General features: G+C 41.6%; 1 protein-coding gene across 3 annotated transcripts in view; it reads left to right on the top strand.

Moving 5' to 3' along the window:
• Positions 1 to 10,624: 10,624 nt before the first annotated feature.
• Positions 10,625 to 22,237, top strand: part of LOC138595198 (rho GTPase-activating protein 7) — a 38,976-nt gene continuing 27,363 nt past the window's right edge. For all 3 annotated transcript variants that reach the window (XM_069666553.1, XM_069666560.1, XM_069666568.1), the window contains exon 1: positions 10,625 to 10,768. In XM_069666553.1, the coding sequence (XP_069522654.1) occupies positions 10,756 to 10,768 (13 nt within the window). In that variant the 5' untranslated portion in view covers positions 10,625 to 10,755. The remainder of the gene's footprint in view (positions 10,769 to 22,237) is intronic.

The raw sequence follows: 22,237 nt of genomic DNA on the forward strand, positions 1-22,237 counted from the left end.
AAACTCAGCAGCCAGCTGAATGCCAGTACGGGTCAACCTGGCTTATTAGGGAAACTTCCACATTCATGAAGCAGCGATTAACCCCTACATCTGACAACATTTCAATCCTACTTGGCGTTCAATTAAATGAATATTATATAATTTTGCTGGAGAGCAGGATAGCAAACTATAAACTGAGTAGAAAACATCAGAGCTCAGCGCTCGTCTTGCCTTACAGTGGAACAAGTAACATGGTGAAGGGGAAGCGAGACACTTTCAAAGAGGTTTGGGACCATTTTTGGACTTTATTGAGCAATGTAGGTGAACTTCTGGCTAACGAGGGGAAAACTAATGAACTTATTGTTAAAAACATGACTGTAAATATGCATGAAAACAGCAAACAGCTTGTCCTTGGATCCTTCTCTTCACCCGCATTATTTTTGTCCTTGATGGTCTTTCTTTGCATAAATAAAGGTTAAAAAAAATCATGAATATAATTACTTTATCTTATGTGATCCCCTGCCTCTCTTTAAGAAAGGTGTGTGTGTGTGTGTGTTTGTGTGGGTTTGTGAGTTTGGTTGTGTGTGTGTGTGTGTGTGTGTGTGTGTGTGTGTGTGTGTGTGTGTGTGTGTGTGTGTGTGTACACCTCCCTTGTCTTCCTTGACTGGTGTTTGACCACAATGCAGCTCTAAATGTTCTCCACCTGAGGGATCACTGAGGACATGTGAAGCCTCATTAAGAAGGCAATGATGGTTGAGAGAAAGGAATTCACACACACACGCACACACACACACACACACACACACACACACACACACATACACACACACACTGGCTGAATGAGTTTTTTGGTTTTAGACTAAAATAAATGTCAGTAGTTTTATGCCTTTTCGGGCGGGTTGTGCATCTGTGCTGGTAAAAGTTTGAGATGCAACGTTTTCAGGAGCATCAGGTTCACATTTTGTTGTGCATAATTGCAAATTAACACTCCACTGAGAGTGATGTCTGCTTTACTCATTATATCCCACACCTATCAGAGGCTGATGGGAGGAGGATGACATTTTGTCTCTGGCTATTTCAGTGTCTGTCCATCATGTCTTCAACTTTTTGTCGGTCTGTGTTTTGTTGACACCGTGTTTCATCACCTGCTCTATTAAAGGGGCTTTGTGTGGGCTTACAGTTGGCTCCAGCATCAAATACACTTCTGTCTTTCTGTCACTCAAAATGTCCCGGTGAAAACGATGTCACGATCCCACAGGAAGAAAACTGTGTGTGTTAAGAGGTGTAGCTGTACCGTGCTTCTAACTGCAGATGAAATCCTGAGGCTATTATCGGAGTCGCTCGTGGTGCGAGCCCTGTTGGCAGCCGTGTCAGGCAGTGGCGGTGAAGGTGAGGTTTGTTGTTGGGGGAGGTGTTGAAGGACGGAGGTGTTAAGACTGGTGTTGTGGAGGATTTCCTGAGGGACGCTGTCAGAGACTTCACACTGTGACCGGACTGAGCTGAGCAACAAACTACAGTTTATTTTTAAGTGGATACGGTCTGCAAATGTGTGGCAGAATCAACTTATAATTGCTGAAGAGAAAAGTCTTCCTAAATGACTTAAAACAGGATTGGAATCAAATTTTAAGAAATGTTTTATGATATTTAAGATATTCTTGGACTTTTCATGCTCATGTTTTTCACCCTTACAAGTATCTGTGTCCTTTAGTCAGAGCGGGATGTCAAACATTACACCAGCGCAGGCCAACTGTCGCGGCTGGTGTTTAGAGGAACGCTGGAACAATAACGGGGCTGAGAGTCGGGTAATAACATCTCTGGACACGGTGCCATGGGCTCTGCTGACCCTTGGCAAAGTCCCCGCGTTTCCATCCACTGCCCAGAACAAAACAACAGAACATTTTATTTATAGTTTGAGTCAACAAGTACAGTTGGACGGGTCAGCTGCGGGGCGTCCCTGTGACTCAGCGGGATAAGGCGCCTGTCGAGCTGTGCACGAGTAGAAATGCTTTATTTTGTCTGACATTTAGTTCATGTTTGGGAAAATGTATTATGTATTTTTTCTATATTACATATTATTCACCCAGTCTTTATATCACCGATCAGCCACCGATAGGGAACACTGTTTCCATGAAGGGGTGTACTCAGTCTGCAGCAGTGTTCAGGGAGGTGCTACGTGTCAACATCCACATGAACGGCAGGAAGGTCTCCCAGCAGAACATCGCTCAAAGCATCACGCTGCCTCCACCGGCTCGCCTTCCTCCACATGCACCTGGCCATTCATTCGTCTAGCCCTCACAGTTTGACCCTCGTCAAAGTCACTCATTCTAACGCTTGCCCACTTTTCCTTCTTCCAACACGTCAAACTTCAAGGACAAAATTAATTTGCTGCCTAACATTTCCCGCTCACTGACAAGTGCCATTGTAACAAGATAATCACTGTTATTCACTTCACCTGTCAGCGGTCATTATGTTAAGGCTGATCGGTGTATGTTTTCTTGTATCAGCTACACAGTGGCAAAAGTATGTGGGCATATTATTCCCATACGGTGGCTCTTTCTCACATTAAAGCCATACAGTCATTTCTTTTTTTAAATCACCAACTTCTGTCGTGTTTATTTTAACAATAAATTCTTTGTGCTCAGTAACGCCCCTTCTGTTTAATGTCTTTAAATTACCCGAGGACATTTCCTGAGCATGCCCAGTCCTTTTGGTCCCAGCTTCATATTCAAACAGATGCATATATACTATACTTGAGCCCACTTATTCCTCTGAAAGAAAACACATCTGACAGTATGGTAATGTTTGGGTTTAAACATGGAAATAAGGATGAACTCTGCACGAAAATAACAAGAGAGCGAGAAGAAAACAATCCATCAGGTAAATCCCCAAACAGCCATTTCTGCTTGTTAAATCAACAACACTGGAGCTGAATGGACGTTTTTTTAACAAACACCTTGCACCTATTAGTTACGTTGGTGAACCAGTTGGTGTTTTAAACTTCACAACTGTAGTCCAGTAATTACTCTGCTCCTGTAAGCCTTGAGGAGTTACTTTCCACTTGTACAAACTTGTGTGATCTCTCATATTGTGTAGTTCTGTCCTTTCTACACCTCAAACCACATATTACACGACCATTAAGTTACTCTGGACACGCACATGGTGGTTCAGACAGGAAGCCCATTGTGCACCCTCCAATCGGTTGCTTAGTTGCATAAAGTTGTAAGAACAAAGACCACTGGTGGCCAGAAATTGAACAACATTTATAACAACATTTATACTTTCAATAACAGTTCCACCGGTCATTGGTCAACATGATTTCTGAAAAGGAAATGAAGGTTGGCGTTTGTGTTGAAGAAGCGTAGCAATGCATATCCACCCCCTTGCCCAAAGGGGATCATTCCTGGCTTCAAAAAACCAAGATGGAGACCAAAAGGCCAAAATGAGGCTTTAAATGGAGTTACAGAAACTATTAGGTGATATTAAGGTGAACACGTCCACCTTTTTTGCAGTCTATGGTGGTAAGTCATATTTTCATCCAACCACCATCAATTGTAGTTGCCATGGACGGTGTGGTATGAGTTACTGAGTTACTGTTGTTCTTAACATTTTAATGGTTATATTTTGTGGATGTAGCAGTGTAGGAATATTTCAGCTGCCACTGGACGCCACCAACCACCAGGATCGATAGACGTTAATTCAGTTTGAAATTTAGATTTACTTCATGTAGGACTCTAATGTTGGGCTGATGTTGCTTGCAACTTGGCTTGCCAATAACCACGTTCTGTCCTCCACTTTGGACTCAAACAATGGAGGGACATTGTACTGTGGTTTGAAATGAAAATGACTTTGACCTTCAACATTGGTAGACGTTGACATGTGGTTGAAACTAAAACCTGAATATCTATTAATCCAACGTTGGACTGACTTTGACCTCCATCGTCCACATTGTTTATCGTGCCTTCAAACCTGTGATTGTTGATCCTCACACCTATTTGAATTCCGAGCGCCAAAGTCGTCCCCCTGGAGTCCAGCATATCCTGGCATTTGACACCTTGGTTTTACACCTCATTGAGCCTACTTGAGTTTCCTCAGCTGCTGGTTTCTTCGACCCGATGCCTTTCACACTTCCCGGATAGCTGTCAAGTTGTGTGAACCAAAATAATGGTGTGACTGTGTGTTCTTTGTTGTGTCTTTGCTGCTGTGTAAATGTCCCCATTGAGGGATGGATAAAGGTTTATCTTATGTTACCCAAAGTGTGAAAGCTGCATAGAGCTTCACACGACTGCTAAGTTGACAACCTTATCACAACAGAGGGGGCAATTTGATTGAGAGTAAATAAAAAGAACATTACATTAAGCTTTTAAAAGTGCTTGTCGTTGTTCTTGGAGCAACCTGCAGTGATCATGGGTATTTCTTAATATGTTTTCTATTTGCAAAGAGTACATAAAGAAGTCAGAGTTATTGTTGGGAAAGTGGCACCTTCACTCCCAGGCTGCATCAAGAAACAAAAATGCAGTCTCGACTATAAACCAAAAGTCGAAGCAGTTACAGAGCAGCTAATGCAGAGGAGTACATAACCTTGGCATTTAACAGTTTTTGAAGAAGTTTGAAGAAAGAAAAAAAAAGAATTCACTGGCATTGCCTTAACCTTGAGTCCATTATAAGGTCTGACGTTGGCAAGAAAAGCTCTCTGCTTCTCTTTGCTAATCCTTACAGATGCAGCGTTTCTACCTTTAAGCAGCTTTGTGCTTTAAATATTTCTGTGTTTAAGACCCACTTTTTATTTAATTCAAGGCTCCTTATTGGATCATTTATCAGGTTCATAAAGAAAAACTGAATATCTGAACTCCAGGCTTCTTTACTGTTTTATTTAACAGCTGTAGAGAGATGAGGGGAGTAATTGTGAATGTACGTAAATGATCAACACGTTGGTCGTTGTATCACAGGAAGGCACTGGTTAATAAAACTCTAACACCTCTAAATTAAGATAACAATCACTCATAAAGACAAACAAGTAGTTTTTAAATATTTCAGAGCCATGCTGGCGAGGCGGGTGACGGCCCAAACAGTTAGCTGTGCTAGCTGCACGAGTATCCATCCATTGGTTTTAGGAGGCGAACTCCCCATAAAGACACTTTTCAAATGAACTGTGTTTGGACGGCCCATTACTTCACACTCTCAGATCATCATTAAGTGCTAATAAAGAGCAGCTCTCATCAGATTCCCAATTAATTGATTGTGAACTCCGTGTAAGGCTGATTGAGTTAGGATGCCCCACTGCAAAGACGAACAGTGGCAGCAATGAATGTCTGCATCCACAAAGAAGAAACAAAGACTAAAATATTCAGTACATTCATTCCTCTGAAGGTTGTGTGACAGTAACATAAATGCTGTTATTTGCATTACACAGAGAGAAAGAAAAGGATTTGCTATGATGTGTAAATTAAGTCATTTATTCTTGTTCATGGGATGAATACGCCGTCGTTCTGATTCAAAACTGTAGCGCAGAAATGAATCAAATTGACAGCCACAGAATTGATGACAGAGAGTGGTGATTTATATGTTTACAGCATCACGCTTCCCTGAAAGAGCCTGCTAAAGAAACAAGAACAGTTAATGCTATTCTCCCACATCGCTTTAAAGAAATCCGTTTGTGACTGAAATAGACGGAGGTGGGATTGCAAAAGAAAGCAATCTAATCCCACTGTGCGTTCCCGTTATCAAGCCCAATACCTAAACAGATTTAGGTTGCATGATGGCACCGTGTTAGGTGGCAGCCTGCTGCAGCAGCTCCCGCTTTATAACCGATCCAACAATGTTTATAAGGACCTTCTTCTATGTCTTTGAGGACATGGAACGACTGTGGTAATCAACCACATCCTGTTCAGACTGTGCAGCTCAAATGCTGTTATAATGTCATACTGTCCTGTTCCACATTTTAAGTCTTATAGAGTCAGAGATCATTCAATACCATCTCACCACCTCTCGATTGGTTCAAAACCAACAAGACAACAAACGGTGAAAATCCAAAGGGAAATAAGGACACATTCCTTAAAACAACATCACATTTAAGCTAACAGTTAGCTACTTAGCTAACATCAACCCTTTTTGGCATTAATACATGATTAGAATTCCTAGCTAACCTAAAACCAACATTGATAAGAACAAAGTCACAACAGCAAACGCTAACGTTTAACCAATTCCTAGCTAACATCCCCGTTAGCCAGATAGGCTACTACTCATAGCTAGTAATTATAGTAGTAGTTAAAGAGGTTAACAGGTGTTTTAATTTGTAAGAGGATATTTACATAAGAAACAAAAGTCAAGTTTTAACAAACCAAAATACACCACAGGGAGGACTCAAAACAAACTACAACAAAGGCAAAACTTTGGTACAATATCTTAACCACAAATCACTCCTGAACTTAATAATCGAAACATAAGACTTTAACAAAAGGTACGCCAGAGGCTAAAAAAGACTAAGCATAGGTTGTCACTAAAAATCTATCTGTATCACAACATGAACGAAGTTATATTGTGTTGAACTTGAAATATGGCCCGATGCCCCCGTATTTTTACTGATGAAAAGTTTACCAAAGCACGCACATCCAGGCGATAACGACCAGGTGCTGGGCAGAGAGTCTGCACACTGGATCATGCTCCCAAGTAGTTTTTATTTAACTACCACCATGGGTGGGTAACGTTTTGTTCATATGCTCTTCTTCAGACGGTGGTCTTTTACTTACTTTAACTTTAACTACTTGGGAGCATGATCCAGTGTGCAGACTCTATTTTTCGCTCATATTTTATTGACTGATTAATAAAGAGAAGTGGTGATGTGATAGCTATTTGTCAGATTACCTATGACTATACGATTAGCCAACCTGTGACACAACAGTGCGACATTACCACAGCATTTAAGCTCTCACCCTGAGCAGGGCGTTCGAGGAAAATGGCCAAAAATGGGCTGGGAATTCAGGCCCATAACGTCCCTTTGTGTACAGTAAATACACACAGAAAAACATGTCGCTCTCCGTCACAAACACACACGCACAGATGAAGAGATAGGTGCTCTAGAGTTTGTACTGCAGTGTTCAGAGGGAGGGACACGGTTCAAGAGAGTGGCTCGCTTCCTGTCCTGCTGCATCGGAAATACCAGACCTGAAACCTCTGAGGCTGGATTCAGATTAGACTAAACACACACACACATGCACACACACACACACATTGAACTAAAACACATACACACCCCAGAGCACACACGCAAGCAGCAGCGAAGATGCAGTCAGGCTAAGCTTGTGAGGATAAACATAACACACCACATCCTCACGTACTGTAGCTGCCTGCCTGAAACACTGAAAACACACACAAATATGTACACACACAAACACATATGAACACACACACACATACACACACAAGCTCCCATCCGCTTAGAGTATTGTTGGATTCTTCCTCCTCTGACGCCTGCGAGGCGTTTGCTTGGGAAAAGGAAACGCAGTCTTGTGTAACCTTTATACAGAAAGAGCTGCAGGAGAGAGAGCGAGAGACACGCACACACAGTGAGAGAGTCTTTTTGTCAGCAGAGCCAGAGGTCAGGCTCTCAGCTCTGCTTTAATCCTCATTTCTACAGTCAACATGTTGTCAGCTGCAGAAACTGAAGGCCTCCCCCCTGTGTGACTTTGGGATTTGGGTTTAGCTGCTCACAAATGAATAAATACATGAATAAATCGAGGAGCAATAAAATAGGTTGGAAAATAAATGTCATTGCTGGTTCACAAACGAGCCTGGTTCTGCTCCAGGTTTCTGCCTGTTTAAAGGAAGTTTTTCTTCCCAGTGTTGCAGAGCACTTGCTCATTGGTGGATTAACGTTGGGTCTTTGTAAATAATGAGAACAAAAGAGCATAATCTAGGCTTTATTTGTAAAGTTTATTGACATAACTTTTGTTAAAGGGCCAGTTCCCCGATTTTCAACATCAGTCCTATCATGCTATTATGGGGAGCTAATGCCATTATGGTAGGAAAAAAAATGCAATTTCACTCTGTGCCTTTGGAGGAAGCTATCTGCTTCTCCAACAGGCCCTGGAAAACCTCCGCCAGACTATGTAAAACGTGTCATCTGACGGAGGCCAGGGAGCTCGCTTAACTACACGTCCTCAATCTAGGACACCCCCCTCCGAGGTCTGCAATAATTTATTCAGTGAGGTGCCTTGAAACGCTGCCTGCTCTCCTGTTTCCCCCCCCAGACATTCCACATTTGTAACTGAGTCGTGTCTCGTTCAAAATCATCAGGTTTGAAACGAAGACTGCAGACCAGAAGTTTTTTTTAGACGATCCACCGGTATATTCTCATTTGGCTGGGCCGAGGGAGGGGCGCAATGCATGCTGGGTGTTGTAGGAATGTAGAATGTATGGTGCCAATTTCAAATATTATTGCTTCTATCGATTACAGAGAAAACCAGCTTTGACTGACGGTGGCTTTTTCCAGGGGCTAATTGCTCCTTCAAGACATTTATTTCTGCTGTAAAGTTGGACATTTTAACATGGGGCTCTATGGGGATTGACTCGCTTTTGGAGCCGGCCTCAAGTGGCCACTGGAGGAATTGCAGTTTTTGGCACCTCTGCATTGGCTTCTTTTTTCAGGCCCGTTTGCCCAAACGTTTCTCTAAATCCCAGAAAAAACAAAAAGGATGAGAGAGAGCTGATGCTGCTCAAGGTGTTAGGTTGTTCCCACATTCATGCACCAACGCAATAATGAATTAAACCTCAAACCTTTCCCTATTATCAGTGGAACATGAGAAATATATGAATACATTTATGACTCCAGTAAAAAGTCACATGTAATGGATAGGCCTGAAAAAGGTTGCAAAAGAGAGCAAGATTGAACTTGTCTTTCTTCTCTGCGACTCTCGACAGACTGTGGAAAAGTCCATTAGTTGTTTACATACTCCCACTTTCTCCTCCTCCACTTGTGAATTAATGTAGCGAATCAGACAGACCGCTCTCCTCTCCTCTGAGGGAGTTACTCACATTTAAAATCCCATAATCAAACACCTACGTGTTAAATGGAAAGCCATTAGCGCTAATGGTATACCTTGGACCGAGCCAAGATGAAACCTTGAAGAACTACACACTATTAGGGCACGGGAAGGACTTTTTCCTCCTTGTGATGACTCATTTTCTCTGTCAAATATCTGTCTGTTATTTCCTCTAAAGTGGCTGTTTTTTAAATCTCCCAGTCACTCAACGGCTATCAGAAAGGTCAGAGATCCGAGCTTGTGGGCAATCTGAAGAAGTAGTTTTAATTTCGTCTTTACGTTCTCTTTTTAGTTCCATTTCCTGAGGGTGGTGATGCAGGGCCCGAGCTGAGACCAATAATCGTATCACGACTTTCTTTACCAACATAATGAAAGGCAAAGACGAACAATGCTGTTTCCTTTGTTGATATTTTAATCATTACAAGCACACAACATTTACCATCAGTTCATATATGCAGTGAAGCCATGGCTACTTACGCTATTTTCAACATCCAGACCACACAGTATACAGGCTATGATGTGGATCGACAATCTAGCAGTAAGAAACCTTGTCTTGTACACTTTATATCTGATGCAAAATAGGCACATATGGTGTGTGATGGGGGTTGAAGCCATTTATAGTTAAAGGTCTGATCTCAAAGATTTCAGTTGCGTTTTCTTTGGCGCCACCTTTGGCAATAAATGATAATTGCCGGAGTAAACTTCCCAATTTAACCAGACGTCCACGGTCGGCTCCGGTTGTAACTCTTGATTTTCCTGGCTGACGGTCGCTTTCCTTTTCAGACTGTTTGCTTCATCTGAGCGTCGAGTTTGTTTCTTCTTCTTTGGATTTTCACTTCTTGTTGAAGTTGTATCTGTAGTCATCCATCTTTTCTTTGTTTGTTCAGCCATAGTAGATTACTGTTTACTTGCAACACTTGCAGATACAGGAAAAGCGTGTTTTTTTCCACGAATGTCGCCACAGACACCCAGTTCATGAAAATACTATATACTGCAAATGCAAAGGCTTTCATCAGTGGGCCATAGGCTCAATCACCATTGTGTTACCTCATTCGGTGATAGATAGAGACTTAACAGACATTTATTTACAAGAAAATCATCGAGATTACACCTTTAATTTGGGGATTCAGAAGGCTCATGCACGTCACATAACAACCCCCGAAATAGTTATTGGAGAAGTAAACCAACTAACTTTTTCTGCTTAAAGAACCAATATTTACAGAAGAAGTAAATAAAAGCTGCCAGCTCCTGCCCTGTCTAAACCTGTGGTCACTGCAGCTCACTCTGGGATTCATCATTTCCTTCCAGGGAGGTTCAACAACATTCGTCTCTCACAGATTGTATCTCCTATATTTGACTGGCCTGCCCATAACTTCTTCTTTGTCTCAGACTCAAAGTAATCTCAGTGTCCCCAGGCAGGCACTCATGTGTCTGAAGTGTAATACCCGGGTTATTTTTAGGACGCCCCCCTCCCCTCCCCCTACTGTTCAGATGGTCCGGCCCGGGCCAGAGGAAGGGGAGTGGTAGGGGAAAGGGGAAATCTTCAACAATGACTTCATTAACATGATGCCCAACATGACCAGTACAACTGGGCTTCACTGCTCCGTCATACCACTGGATTTATGACTTTTCTCTTTGGATTTAATTCTTCAAATATCTCTGATTCCAAGTATGTCATCGGGGTAAACATGGAAGTTTGCTAAAGTTTCCTGCATCCACGACTTCAGACCTCAGAAGCATGTTGATCACAAGTGAGTACGCGTTCGCACACAGCTCATATGTGGAGTTATGTGACAGACAGGGTGATAATGAGAATCTTAGCGTCTCAATTCTGCCTGTTTTCTTTCTGAAGACAATTGACAATTAGCGCTTGATGACAACCATTAAGGAGATGATTGGTTAATTAGCTTAACGAGTGCCTTTTAATGAGGACCTGATTGAGCCTTGATTAGACTGAAAATGGCTCGTGGGTTACTTATCGATGTCTCTTCTGCTGCTTTGTTGAATCAAGTGAGGAAAGACGTCACACTAACAGGTACACGAGAGGCTGAAGTGATGTTTTCTAACACTTCTTCATGTAAAGACTTTTTGTATGAGAAGTTTTATTAAAAATGAAACTGGTTTCTTCTTTATTCATGAAGCACAGAAGGAATTTGAAGCACTCCAGTATCAACTTAGAGTTCTTTGTTGTTCGAAGGCCGTGGGCCTGAAAACATCACGAGCAAAGTTTTGAACTCTGGCACAATAAAAGCTTTTTCTCTGGCAGGAAGAGCGTAGGAGTCGCTCTGAATGTGTGTGGGTTACTTTCAAATGTGATCTTTGGTAATGAACTGCTAAAAAAAAAATGCAAATATTCAAACTTCGTAATACAAATTTGGATCTAAAAACTTAAGAAATGTGACTCTCTTTGCAGTATTCCAGTCGTACTCTCAAAACTTTGACTTGAAATCCGCAGTTCATGTTTTACTTTGGCCTTCCGGCTTTCAGCGCTAACATCTCTGGACTTCAGACTCACATTAAATTACACGTTGCAGAAATCGGAAACATCCTCATCATGGTGTAAGTTGGTTATTCCCACAAAATCCTTCAAAGGTAATAACATCTCGTAAAGTGTTGTTGAAATTTAAACAACTTTGTATTGACAAGTAAAACAAGTAGCCCATTTAAGTAATATTTCAAACAGTAATCTTGTACTTGGACCCTTTCATGGTTGCATACAAAAATCTCTTCTATGTCATTAATCATAAATGGTGTTGGTATATATCAAACCTGGATTAACAGTGCACAATTCCGTCTGAGAAATCAGTAGCTCACCCACTAGCTAGTATCTACTGTACTTCTCCCTTATGAAGCATTCATTTTAAGTTACAATTTCCAGTTACATTTTGAATCTGATTCCAGGTGCTTTAATATCCAGAGCAAACAAATCCGAATCTTTAATCTGGAAGTCACTTTCAGCTAAGTTTAAAACATTCTGGTGGCAGGCTTATTATGTTTGGCAAATGAGGTGATGTTAGGTAAGTCACACACAGGGCCCTAAGTCTCTAACTCGACTCTTCTCCTCAGTCGTCCCCCGGTGGTGGAACGAGCTACGAGTCCCTTTCACCTTTAAGAAGAAGCTAGAGACCCAGCTCTTTATGACCTCTGACCTTAATGAAATTGATGCTGTTGATGATGATGACATCGAGGATGTAGTTTATGCTGACTAGGATTTTCATGATGATGATGACTATACTGATCTTGCTGATGTTGATGATGATGATGATTATTATTTATTTAAAAACTTGAAGCTGCTTAGTGACTTTGTTCCCTCCTGTCCTGATCGTTGCTTGTGTCATATTAACTCTCAGATGTGCGTCGCTTTGGACAATAGTGTCTGCTAAATGAAATTGTAACATTGTAACATTGTCGGTAACATGAAGATGGCCAAAGGGAAAATGCAAGTTTTGGCTATTTGGCAAATCTGTCAGACCTCCCCAGTCACCAAGCAATAAGGTAGCAGGCTCTGTTGTTTAGCTAATGTATCTTATGTTAAGTAACATTCTGTTAGCTTACATCCGCTAGCTTACATTCTGTTAGCTTACATTCTGTTAGCTAACATTCCGTTAGCGTTAGCAGTAGCTAATTGTAACTTCGGTTCTCCAAGCTTGCCAGAAGAAAATGATCTTAGCTATCTTAACTTTTTTTCCAACTACCTACAGTCAGCTTAACGAGATTAGTTTGGGGATTTTTCTAATGTCAAGATTGTATGTGCTGTTCTCATTTTGGCTAAAATATCTTTAGGTTTTTATGGACACATAACTAGATACCTTACTTTTTGTAGGTTATCTGTCCTTTTCGAGTAAATGTATTTATTGCACAACAGAAAAACTTGATTTATTGTCTTGTACACAGTGCTTAGTTTGTTACTGAACACCTTGAGTCAGATAATAACATTGCACAGCATTAATGGTGACTCAATCACAGACTGATGTTCTGTCGTGCATTTAAACACAATCACTTAGCTTAGCATAAAGTGATCAAAATGCTAATTTAGTCAAGTTTATTTTTCATATTATTTCAGAAGTCAGTTAATTAGAAAATCTAGATAAAATATGACTTTTGAGTTTTTTGTCCAGCAGTGAGAGTTGAGCAAATTGTCCACTCAGAAGAGGGTTGTGTCAAAGATTATATAACTTCTCAAAAAAAAGGTGACAAGTGTTAAAAGGGTTAAAGGCTAACCTCACTGCCTGCAGAGTGATCATTTCACACGGACAAAACCTGAATTTAAAAACATGACTTTTTTTACCTTTCCTGACCACAGTGAGCAACAGGGTGAACATTTTAAAAAGTTCATATCCATGAGCACGGCAAGTAAAAACGACTTTTTGGCAGGTTATTTTGTCAGTAGCCACTGGCAGGTGATCTGAAGTGATGTGAGATTAAAGAAAATAAAAATGTTTTTATATAAATCTTCTAATTCAGTTTGACTTGGCTTAGTGACAGGAGTTTCTCTGCCCGGCGGCACGCTGCTTGGCTGCCTCATATCTGTTAAATATCGCTGTAGCTCCTCCAATATGCTTCAATGTAACCTGAGATTGTTTATCTGAACTCGGTGCAGCCATCTTTCCACTGGCACAGAGGCTCTGGACAGACTGTGTTGTTAGCAACGGATGGCAACAGCATGCAGGAATGATTATATTGTACCTACGTATGAGCTAATGCAGCCGTACCTGCCAGCTGAGGTCGAGCCAAAGTATACTAAGTGTTTGTGTAAGTGCACACAATGACGTGCGCTTCTGCTGCATGCAAACACATTCTTGCACCTTTTGTTTTGTAGAGTTTGTATATTGTGCTTTATTAAGTAACCACCATTAAACCAATTCTAAATGTCTCCTCGTTGCTGCTGTTTGCCCGACCATGGCTTCTGTCTGTTGGGAGCCTCGGGATTAAAATCTGATTTTGGATCTTTTTCCTTTAAAACTTCTGTACTTTGAATCTATCAAAGTAACAAAGATTGTATCATGATAGCGACAGTATCAATACTTTTGATGGACTTTAATCATTAGAAATATGGCCCAACCTGCAGAAACCGGCAAAGTCGTTCCCAACCTATCTGGATATGACCAGTTTAATTTATGAGGTTATATTATCTGGTAATACACATCAAGAAAAGGGCCAAAGTTCAAAGAAAGTCTGAAAAAGAAACAGAATTTGGTGCAGCAGAAATGTTTCACAGCCTGTTAATGTTCCTCTGACTCTTTAGATTTGACCTGCTTGATCTTCCACAGTCAGAACTTTTGGCCAACTCCTGAGCGTAACAGACCGGTGAAAATGAAGCTTCCAGTCCTTCCTATTATCACTTAATCTCTGGTGGAATGTAAAACAGGTCGGATGCTGATGCTTCACAGCAGCTGTGGCTCTCGGTGACAATAGGCAGGCACCAGGATCACCGTCATAGTGGCTGTTATGTCTTTTCCCATATTAACCGAGGAATTTCTCTATATGACAGACGTCTCCTGGTTTGTCCGAATGTGTCAGGGTCAGTTAAGGTCATAGACATGTTCAGTCAACTCTCCCTTCATCACACTAGCTGCTTGGCAACTTTCAAGACGTTCAAGAGAATGGTGCTATAGGATGAATTTATATCATAACAGCTCCGACAGCAACAAGCTAAAGTGCTGTTATTTCACAAAGAATAAAACCAGAAGTGGCTTCATTAGCTTCTTCCAGAGACCCGTTCTTGTAAATGGGTATGAGTCATAACAATTTGTGGGAGTAAATTGTCTCTGATAGCACAGTAATTGCCAATAAACATGAAGGACTTCAACCTCTTCAACCCCACACAGCATTTTTACCACCATTACAAATGTGTCATTTTGAAAAGCACAAGTTTTACATTCTGTTATAGTTGTGTTCAAACCTTTAAGAGTAACTTATTAGCAGTTATGTTAAAGCATCAGCAGCATGTGAGGGAGGCTCTTTGGATTCCTTCCAGTTGTTATTTCTGGATTCGACGGACAAAACGTGACTCTGGGTCCGTCACATCTTCCAGTAAAGGCAGGAAGTCAAAGTATTTTCAGGAAACCTCTTCGCTGTTTCAAGTATAGACAAAAGAGAGAGTCGCGAATAAGCCAGGGGTCATGTACAAACAAAAGAATGATAATGTTCTGTGTGTTTGCCGTCTGGATTTAAAGGGTTTGGGATGTGTTCCAGTGCTGTCATCACTCAGCAGTGTATTGTTATGGCATAGAAACGTGCAAAAAGTCATATGTTTTTGGATCATTTATAAGAGGTTGGGGTCCTCTCTGTGCACACCGGCTTGGCCTGGCTTGTCTGGTATCCAGTTCTTATAATACATCCATAGCTTGCAAGTTTTACCAGAGCTGGACAACATGATCTTGTCGGTTCATTACAATTAAATTGCTCATCCAGTAAGATTTTATAAATTACCTATACAACGTAGACGTGGAGGTGGACGTAGCCTTTTGGTTTCAAAGGTAAAGCCAACACGGACGTGTCTTAAACCTGCCTTTCTTTCTAAAGTCCAGCAGGGAGGGATGGAACTGGCTGCAAAATTTAATACAAATATCCAAGTATGCAAGATAACGCCCCTTTTGTCAGTCGATTTAATACCTCAATAAACATTTTCCTAACGAGTTAATGATCTCAATCTCATGTTTCAAGTCTTCAAATTAACATGTTTAGTCTGCCTAGCTACCTGTGATTTACAAGTCGCTCCCACAGTGACCTGTCAACCAGAATAGAGGCGTAGAAACGAGTATCAATATCTGGGCAACAGCAAACGTACAACTCAAAGCCCACAGATCTGTAAACTGTGCACACGACTTTGCAAATCACTTTCTGAATCAGAGAGCAAATCCAGACACTGATTGTGAATCTGAGGATTATGAAACTGAGTACATGATTTAAGAATCTTTATGTGTGTGAAACAACCGAACAGATTCCACAAGATAAGACAGAAACACCCTTCATTACTATGTTTAGGTGCTTTTCCGTCTGGTCATACCACCTATCAAGCCGTTTCTTCAGACTGTTAGACCCTCAGACCTCTGCAAATATGCAAAAGAAACAAAATACTTGATAGGGATATGTTTAATATGTCCAGTCTTGATGCACGGGGACACACCTCCCTTCATTAACTATTGAAATCATTCTACAAACAAGTTATTAATCATTTGTATTCGTATAAGCTGCTCCACGCAGATTCAGGTTCATACTAGGGTGTCATTTATAAAGTGGATGTCTTTTCTTTACTTTAAGCAAATCTGCAGACATGATTCCTCTTTAAAAATCCCAAATGAAAACTGCCGAGCTTATCACAGAATATGAACCCATAATACAAAATCATGGCCGACACCAGCAGGACAAAAACTTCTCTACCGTTGTATCTTTATTAACTTTTTCCCTGGTAAAACTTCATAGTGACATGTTTATATACTAAAGCCAGTTTTCCGTGCAGCTTTAAAAGGTCAATGTCTTCCTGGCTCAAGTCCTGGCTCGTCAGAAAAGTGTGTCTCCAGGGAAAACGTATCACTGTATTGTCCACAAATACGGCGAGTCACAGAATAGAGTTTTAGTATTTGGCCCTCCAGCCTTTCGTGACAGCAGACTTCATAAACTTCGCCTTTGCTGAGCTGACTGGACTGACAGGGGAATACCGTCAGGGAAACAGTGAATAGGGAGAGGGAAACATCGTTCACCTTTTTGACAGCTGACATACCTCTGATCTTCCCCTCTCGAGCCCTGAGAGATGCCCTGAGAGGCGCCCTGCAGCGTCTCCCTGAGCTGCAAGCAGAGCAGTGACCTCACTTTATCCCCCACCAGGCACACAGGCGATTAGCTGGGTGTAAAAGTGCGAAAGCCTCGAACTTTGGTTAAATATTAAACTTTAGAGGAATTGGGTTGATCAGAAAAATGGATGATCCTGTGAGAGACGAGAAGAAAGCTGAGCATATTTGTCTTTGGCAGATTAGGCGAAACGCAGGCGTCAGATGGCTGACATGTCATTTATTTATTTGCTTGTTTGTTTGAATATTTGAAAGTTACAAAGCAAGTCAGTACAAAAATACAGAATCTGAGCCTGCCAGTGTTAGCAAAGAAGCTTATCTGGGGTCCCTTGGCAGATAGCAAAGACTGAAACATTACCATAATGAAGGGTAACATTATCACTTGACGTTAGCCTAGCTAGTGTGTGACAAGATGCTTAATAAGGCTAGCTTGACGTTAGCTTAACATTTAAAGAGTGAAGGGGGGGAAGAGTTTACCTGGATTTGATATATAATGTGATAGAATGTGTTTTGTTAATAATTGAGCTTCAGAGATGGTAGTAGGCAGATTATATTGTCTTCTGAGGAAGCCAGGCGAGCTATTTCTCCTGACTTTGTGCTTACCTGAGCTAACCCAGCGAGCGTGTTGATAAAAACAGTGATGCTAATCCACTAGTTATTTCATATTAAAAGTCCACTTGTTGTCACGCAGACGGATGACAAATGTGCCGCTCGTTTTGAAGCCACACACGTGTTACACTTTACTGCGCTGACTTTTCTCTGAACCTGCAGTCACGTGACACGTCACTCAACTCGTTGTTGCTCTTTCTTCCATTTTTTTCCCACTTTATTTACCTCACGTTCTCAGGCTAATGACACATTGTTGCAAGTTAAATTACACACACAGACACACACAGCACTTTAATCATGAACACATAATCACGGCCCGGGTCTTCCCGGATCCATTCGGGTATTACACATTATGTTGAACAGACTTGGAACCGAGGATTAATGAACAAGTCCAGACCCGTTTGACCACGTAATACATGAACATGATCCTCAGGTTCCGGTAGACCCGTGAAGACCTCTATCACACATTCACACACATATAACCTGCAATTTTCAAGTCTCAAAGCAGCTAAAATGATCATATAAATGAGCAGTGCATCAGAGTCACCAACGAAAATTGTTTTGCAAAATGGGTCGATCTGGATTCAATCCCATAACAGCTGCATTCAGGCCAAGCACTCAACCCAATCAGCTACCAAGCTTTCATAGCTACTGTCCGTCTGGTATTAATCAGCTACTTCAGGGGTCGTTCTGCCTTCATAGAGCTGCACAGCCGACGTGCCTGGGCATGCGCAGTCTTCTTTTTTCTTCTTCTGTGGAGAATGTTCAAAACTGCTCCCTTTTCATGTCTCTGAACCTTCTTGTTAACATCACGCAGCCCATAACGCTCCAAGTTAATTCAGCATAGTCGCACTGGTGCCATTTTCCTCTGCTGTCATGTTTAGGGTTGGAAGCTGAAGTGCTGTAATCAGAGGATGATGCTCCATTCCAGGTTAAAAGGTTCTTAAATGTTAGGAATCTGACAAATCGTGCTCATGTCGCTGCTTCCAAGCTGCTCAATGACAAGAGATAGTGAAAAAAATAGACGACAACGGGCCACATTTCAAGGTGTAAAACTATACTTGACAACCTATTGCCGACAGCAAGATGAGTGCTTTGATTATAATAACTTGCAATAGCATCTCTTGAGGACCACTGCTATCCGAAAACCTTAACATACCTGACTTTCTCATGAGCAGTAATTCTGTTAGTTCAGTGTAAAGCTTCGTGTCCAGGCAGGCGTAAACACCCAAACACAAACGGTCCACCGAGCACGTAACCGCCCCATCCCCAGTTCCTCTCAGCATCATGAAACACGCTGTCCAGCTTCCTGGCGCTAGCAGGGTGGAGCCGTGCTAATCACACTTCCAAATCTCTTATCAGAGCCCAGAGGGGCCAAACCACAACTTCCTCAGAGACAAAGTCATTTGAAAAGGGAAGAGGCCATCGCCTGCTGTGGTCATACAGAAACGGGAGCCCAGTAGAGATACCATCACTTACGTAAACCATGAGCCGAGTAGCGAGGGGCCCACTGAATGTGGCCGTCGAAATAGTGGCCAGAATGAATTTATTGTAGTTTTTGACAGGTGTGGACTCATTATTCATGCAGTAATTAGGTCAGACATTCGGGTCATTCTTCCGGCTGTTTTTGCTTCTCTACCTTTTTGTTTCTCTGAGAAAAGAATGTGACTGCATTGTTGTTTGTCCACACCTCACTTAAATAACGTATGCTGCTTATGGCTAATGACGTAGCTGGTTGCTCTGACATTCAGTTAGACTCTTCATTAGCTGAAGTACAGTTAGCTTACGCCGAGGGAGAAGCCTGCTGATAGTTCAAACTATTGCTGTAGACATACTGAAACTTTTCTTCAGGTAGACTTCCCAACTCAAAGTGTCCACGGTTTTCTGCTCTGTTCCACAGTTTTTCTTTCCTGTATCAACACTCAAAAGTTCATTATCACTGTTACACCAGGTTAATTAACTAAAGAAACAAAGGAGAGGCTGTGTTTAATTAACTGAAGACAAATAATCCAGGAATTCATTAAGATTTATTGACCTTCTGTGAGTGTCCTTTTAGCAGACACAGACTAACTGGCTAGGCAAGCTGGCCTGATTTATTTCACAGGTGTTTAACTCAAGATTAATTCTGATGAGGTGAGGGGAAAGGCAAGAAAGTAAAGATTGGAGAAGAACAGGGTAACTGTGGCGTGTAAGCTAACATTGCTGTTGGACAAAAGCTAGCCAGGCAGCACGGCTAGCCTCTCTTCTGTAGCCTGTGTCAGCTCATTCTTTTCTAACATCTAGTTCGACTTGGAGCTCATGTTGAGCAACGGCTATTTATACTGAACTATGAGACTGGATGTCACCTTATGAATTTTAGCTTCATGATGAATTTATGGACTGTAGCAGCTAGCTACAAAGTGACTTCAAACACTTTGTCCAGCGTGTTGCAGGGACGCGTAGTTGCTTTTCTGGGTAAGTATGAGTCAGGCTATGGCATAGGATCTGCTGCCAGGTGTGCTGTCGTTTCAGTGAACACAGCCGAACTTGCTAGGCAAGCTGACCTGATTTTTTCAGAGGGTAATTTTTTACTGAAGATGAATTCATTCAGACAATGTGAAGAAAATGCAAGAAAATAGAAAAAGGATTGGGAGAAGAACAGGATTGTAACCGCAGCTAACGCTGCTATCTGTCAAAAGCTAACCAGGCAGCTTAGCTAGCCTCTCTTTGTCTCAGCTCAAACATTTAACTCGTTGGAGTTGGAGCTAACAGGTGTTAAACAACACTTATTCATAGTAAAACACAGAAAATATACTAACACAATAAGCATTTGGACCCGCTATGATTTAAACTTCGGCTACATGCTGAGTCGTAGCAGCTAACGTCAAGCTAGCCTGAATTACAGTATTGGTGGGATTCTACCGAGCGCCGTTTGTAATAGTTTTTGAAGTTGGTGCAACGTTAAGTTAATTAACTAGGATTGTGTATATCTGGCTACAGCAGGAGATGAAGTTATGGCAATGGCAGGGAGTGCTGGCTTGAGTGAGCTAGCACCCTTTTCCTCTCCTTGGTAGACCTATAAAGGGTTGCTGATTGAAGGCAGAAAAAACTCTGCAATTTACTTTTCTATTGGCTTCCAGAGTTTCAGCATTTTAAAGTTGACATTTTTGCTCCCTGTTGGGGCCTTCGAGTTGCAAAGATGCCAAGGGCAGCGCTAACATTCAAACACCTTGTAGTGTGTAAGAAATCAAAGAAAACAAAAGTGTTGGGGCTCTCTCCTCTGATCCAGGTTTGTCTGACTCTTTCTGACTTTTTTTTGATTTCAACACATTTATATTTCAGTTATACCCGGAGTGCAACTCCAATCCTTTACTATCCACTTCTTCCCCGGCGTGATTTAGGTTTGAATGCTTTTCTCAAGGACTCTGAGATAATTCTAATAATAATAACCTTTCACTTTCCCCGCTCAGATTTTCCCTGCAGGCTTCAGGACTGTAACCTCAAACATTTTAACAGAGACTCCTTCTCTCAGCTCTGAGCCAGGGTCGCCTTAAAGCAGAAAGTAAAGTGGAAAACTGGTTTAAATGACGAGAGCTTTTAACTTGTGACCCTCAAGGTTGCAAGAATGACAGCGTGTATTTTTTCTAGTGTTGGTTACAGATCAGGACGGTGCTCCGGGTGGTGTGGGTGTCTTGCTAAACCAGGGCTCTAACTCTGGTACGTCCACATATCCCTGGATTTACAGATCGTCTCACGGACGTGTGAGACCGCCGCTCGGCAAGAACACTTGATCCCTTTTCTATCTCGAGTGTCACATCTCCATCGTGAGCCGGGAAACACCTAGTCATTTATCCAGCAGGGCATTTAACACTTTAATCAGTGAAATTCTATAAATATGGTATTCATTATTTGCACCTAATTTCAAACATCAATACAAAATGGATCTGCAGTGTTAGGATAGGTAATGCAAAATAACTTAATCTACAACCAAAGAACCTGCAAACGAGATCAAATTATATCAAATGTATTATAAATTAAAAATGAATTAATTCTTCCTTTGATCTTTGGACACAATTACTTATAAAAACATCACAAATATGACATTCAATGCAGAGTAAAAACCTTAGTACACATGTATGAATCGCATATTCCCAAAGTTTGGCAAAACAGTCGATCTGAAAGCCACAGGAAAATAATCTTTGACTGCAAAGAAGCAAGAAAATGTTATTATGAATATATCAAAAATAAAGTGTAAATTTAAATTAAAGTTTTCACTGCAAAGACTCTCTTGAGCAAGGCTTGGGGTGGTTTTTGGGGCAACTTCTTTCTTGGTTTTAGCCCAAAGCTAAAGGCAGGCTAACTAAAATATTGTTGCTAATCCTGTTATTGCACACATGCACAAACAGGACTCAATAGACGTGCATTAATCAGAGTGAGGGGGCTGCACATGAACATGTTAGGGGGATTCGGTGCCTTGCTCAAGGACACCTCGACAGTGCTCAGGAAATGACACGGCACCTCTTGGTCCAAACAGGACTTGAACCAGCCACCCTCCGGTTCCCACGCCAAGTCCCTACAGACCGAGTCCTATAAAAAGTCATATCACTGCCTCCTACGCTCCAATGCTAAAGGGTCAAAATAAACAGGCTTATAGTAATTCATTTGTCTGTATTTTACCCTTAAATTATGAATGTGCTGCCTGTTTGTGTCCCTTTACTGCTGTCTCTTCCCTTCTGTCATTTCAATAATTGCCACATCCGCTGAGTTTCCCACCCGTGTTTACATATTTGGGCCATCTGCTTTGTGTCGTACTGTTCTCTGACCCCCCGGGGCGTCTGGGGA

This window comes from Semicossyphus pulcher, unplaced genomic scaffold, assembly GCF_022749685.1.
Source record: "Semicossyphus pulcher isolate SPU_LCO1_2020_fin unplaced genomic scaffold, fSemPul1.0.p SCAF_10, whole genome shotgun sequence".
NCBI classification, from domain to species: Eukaryota; Metazoa; Chordata; class Actinopteri; order Labriformes; family Labridae; genus Semicossyphus; species Semicossyphus pulcher.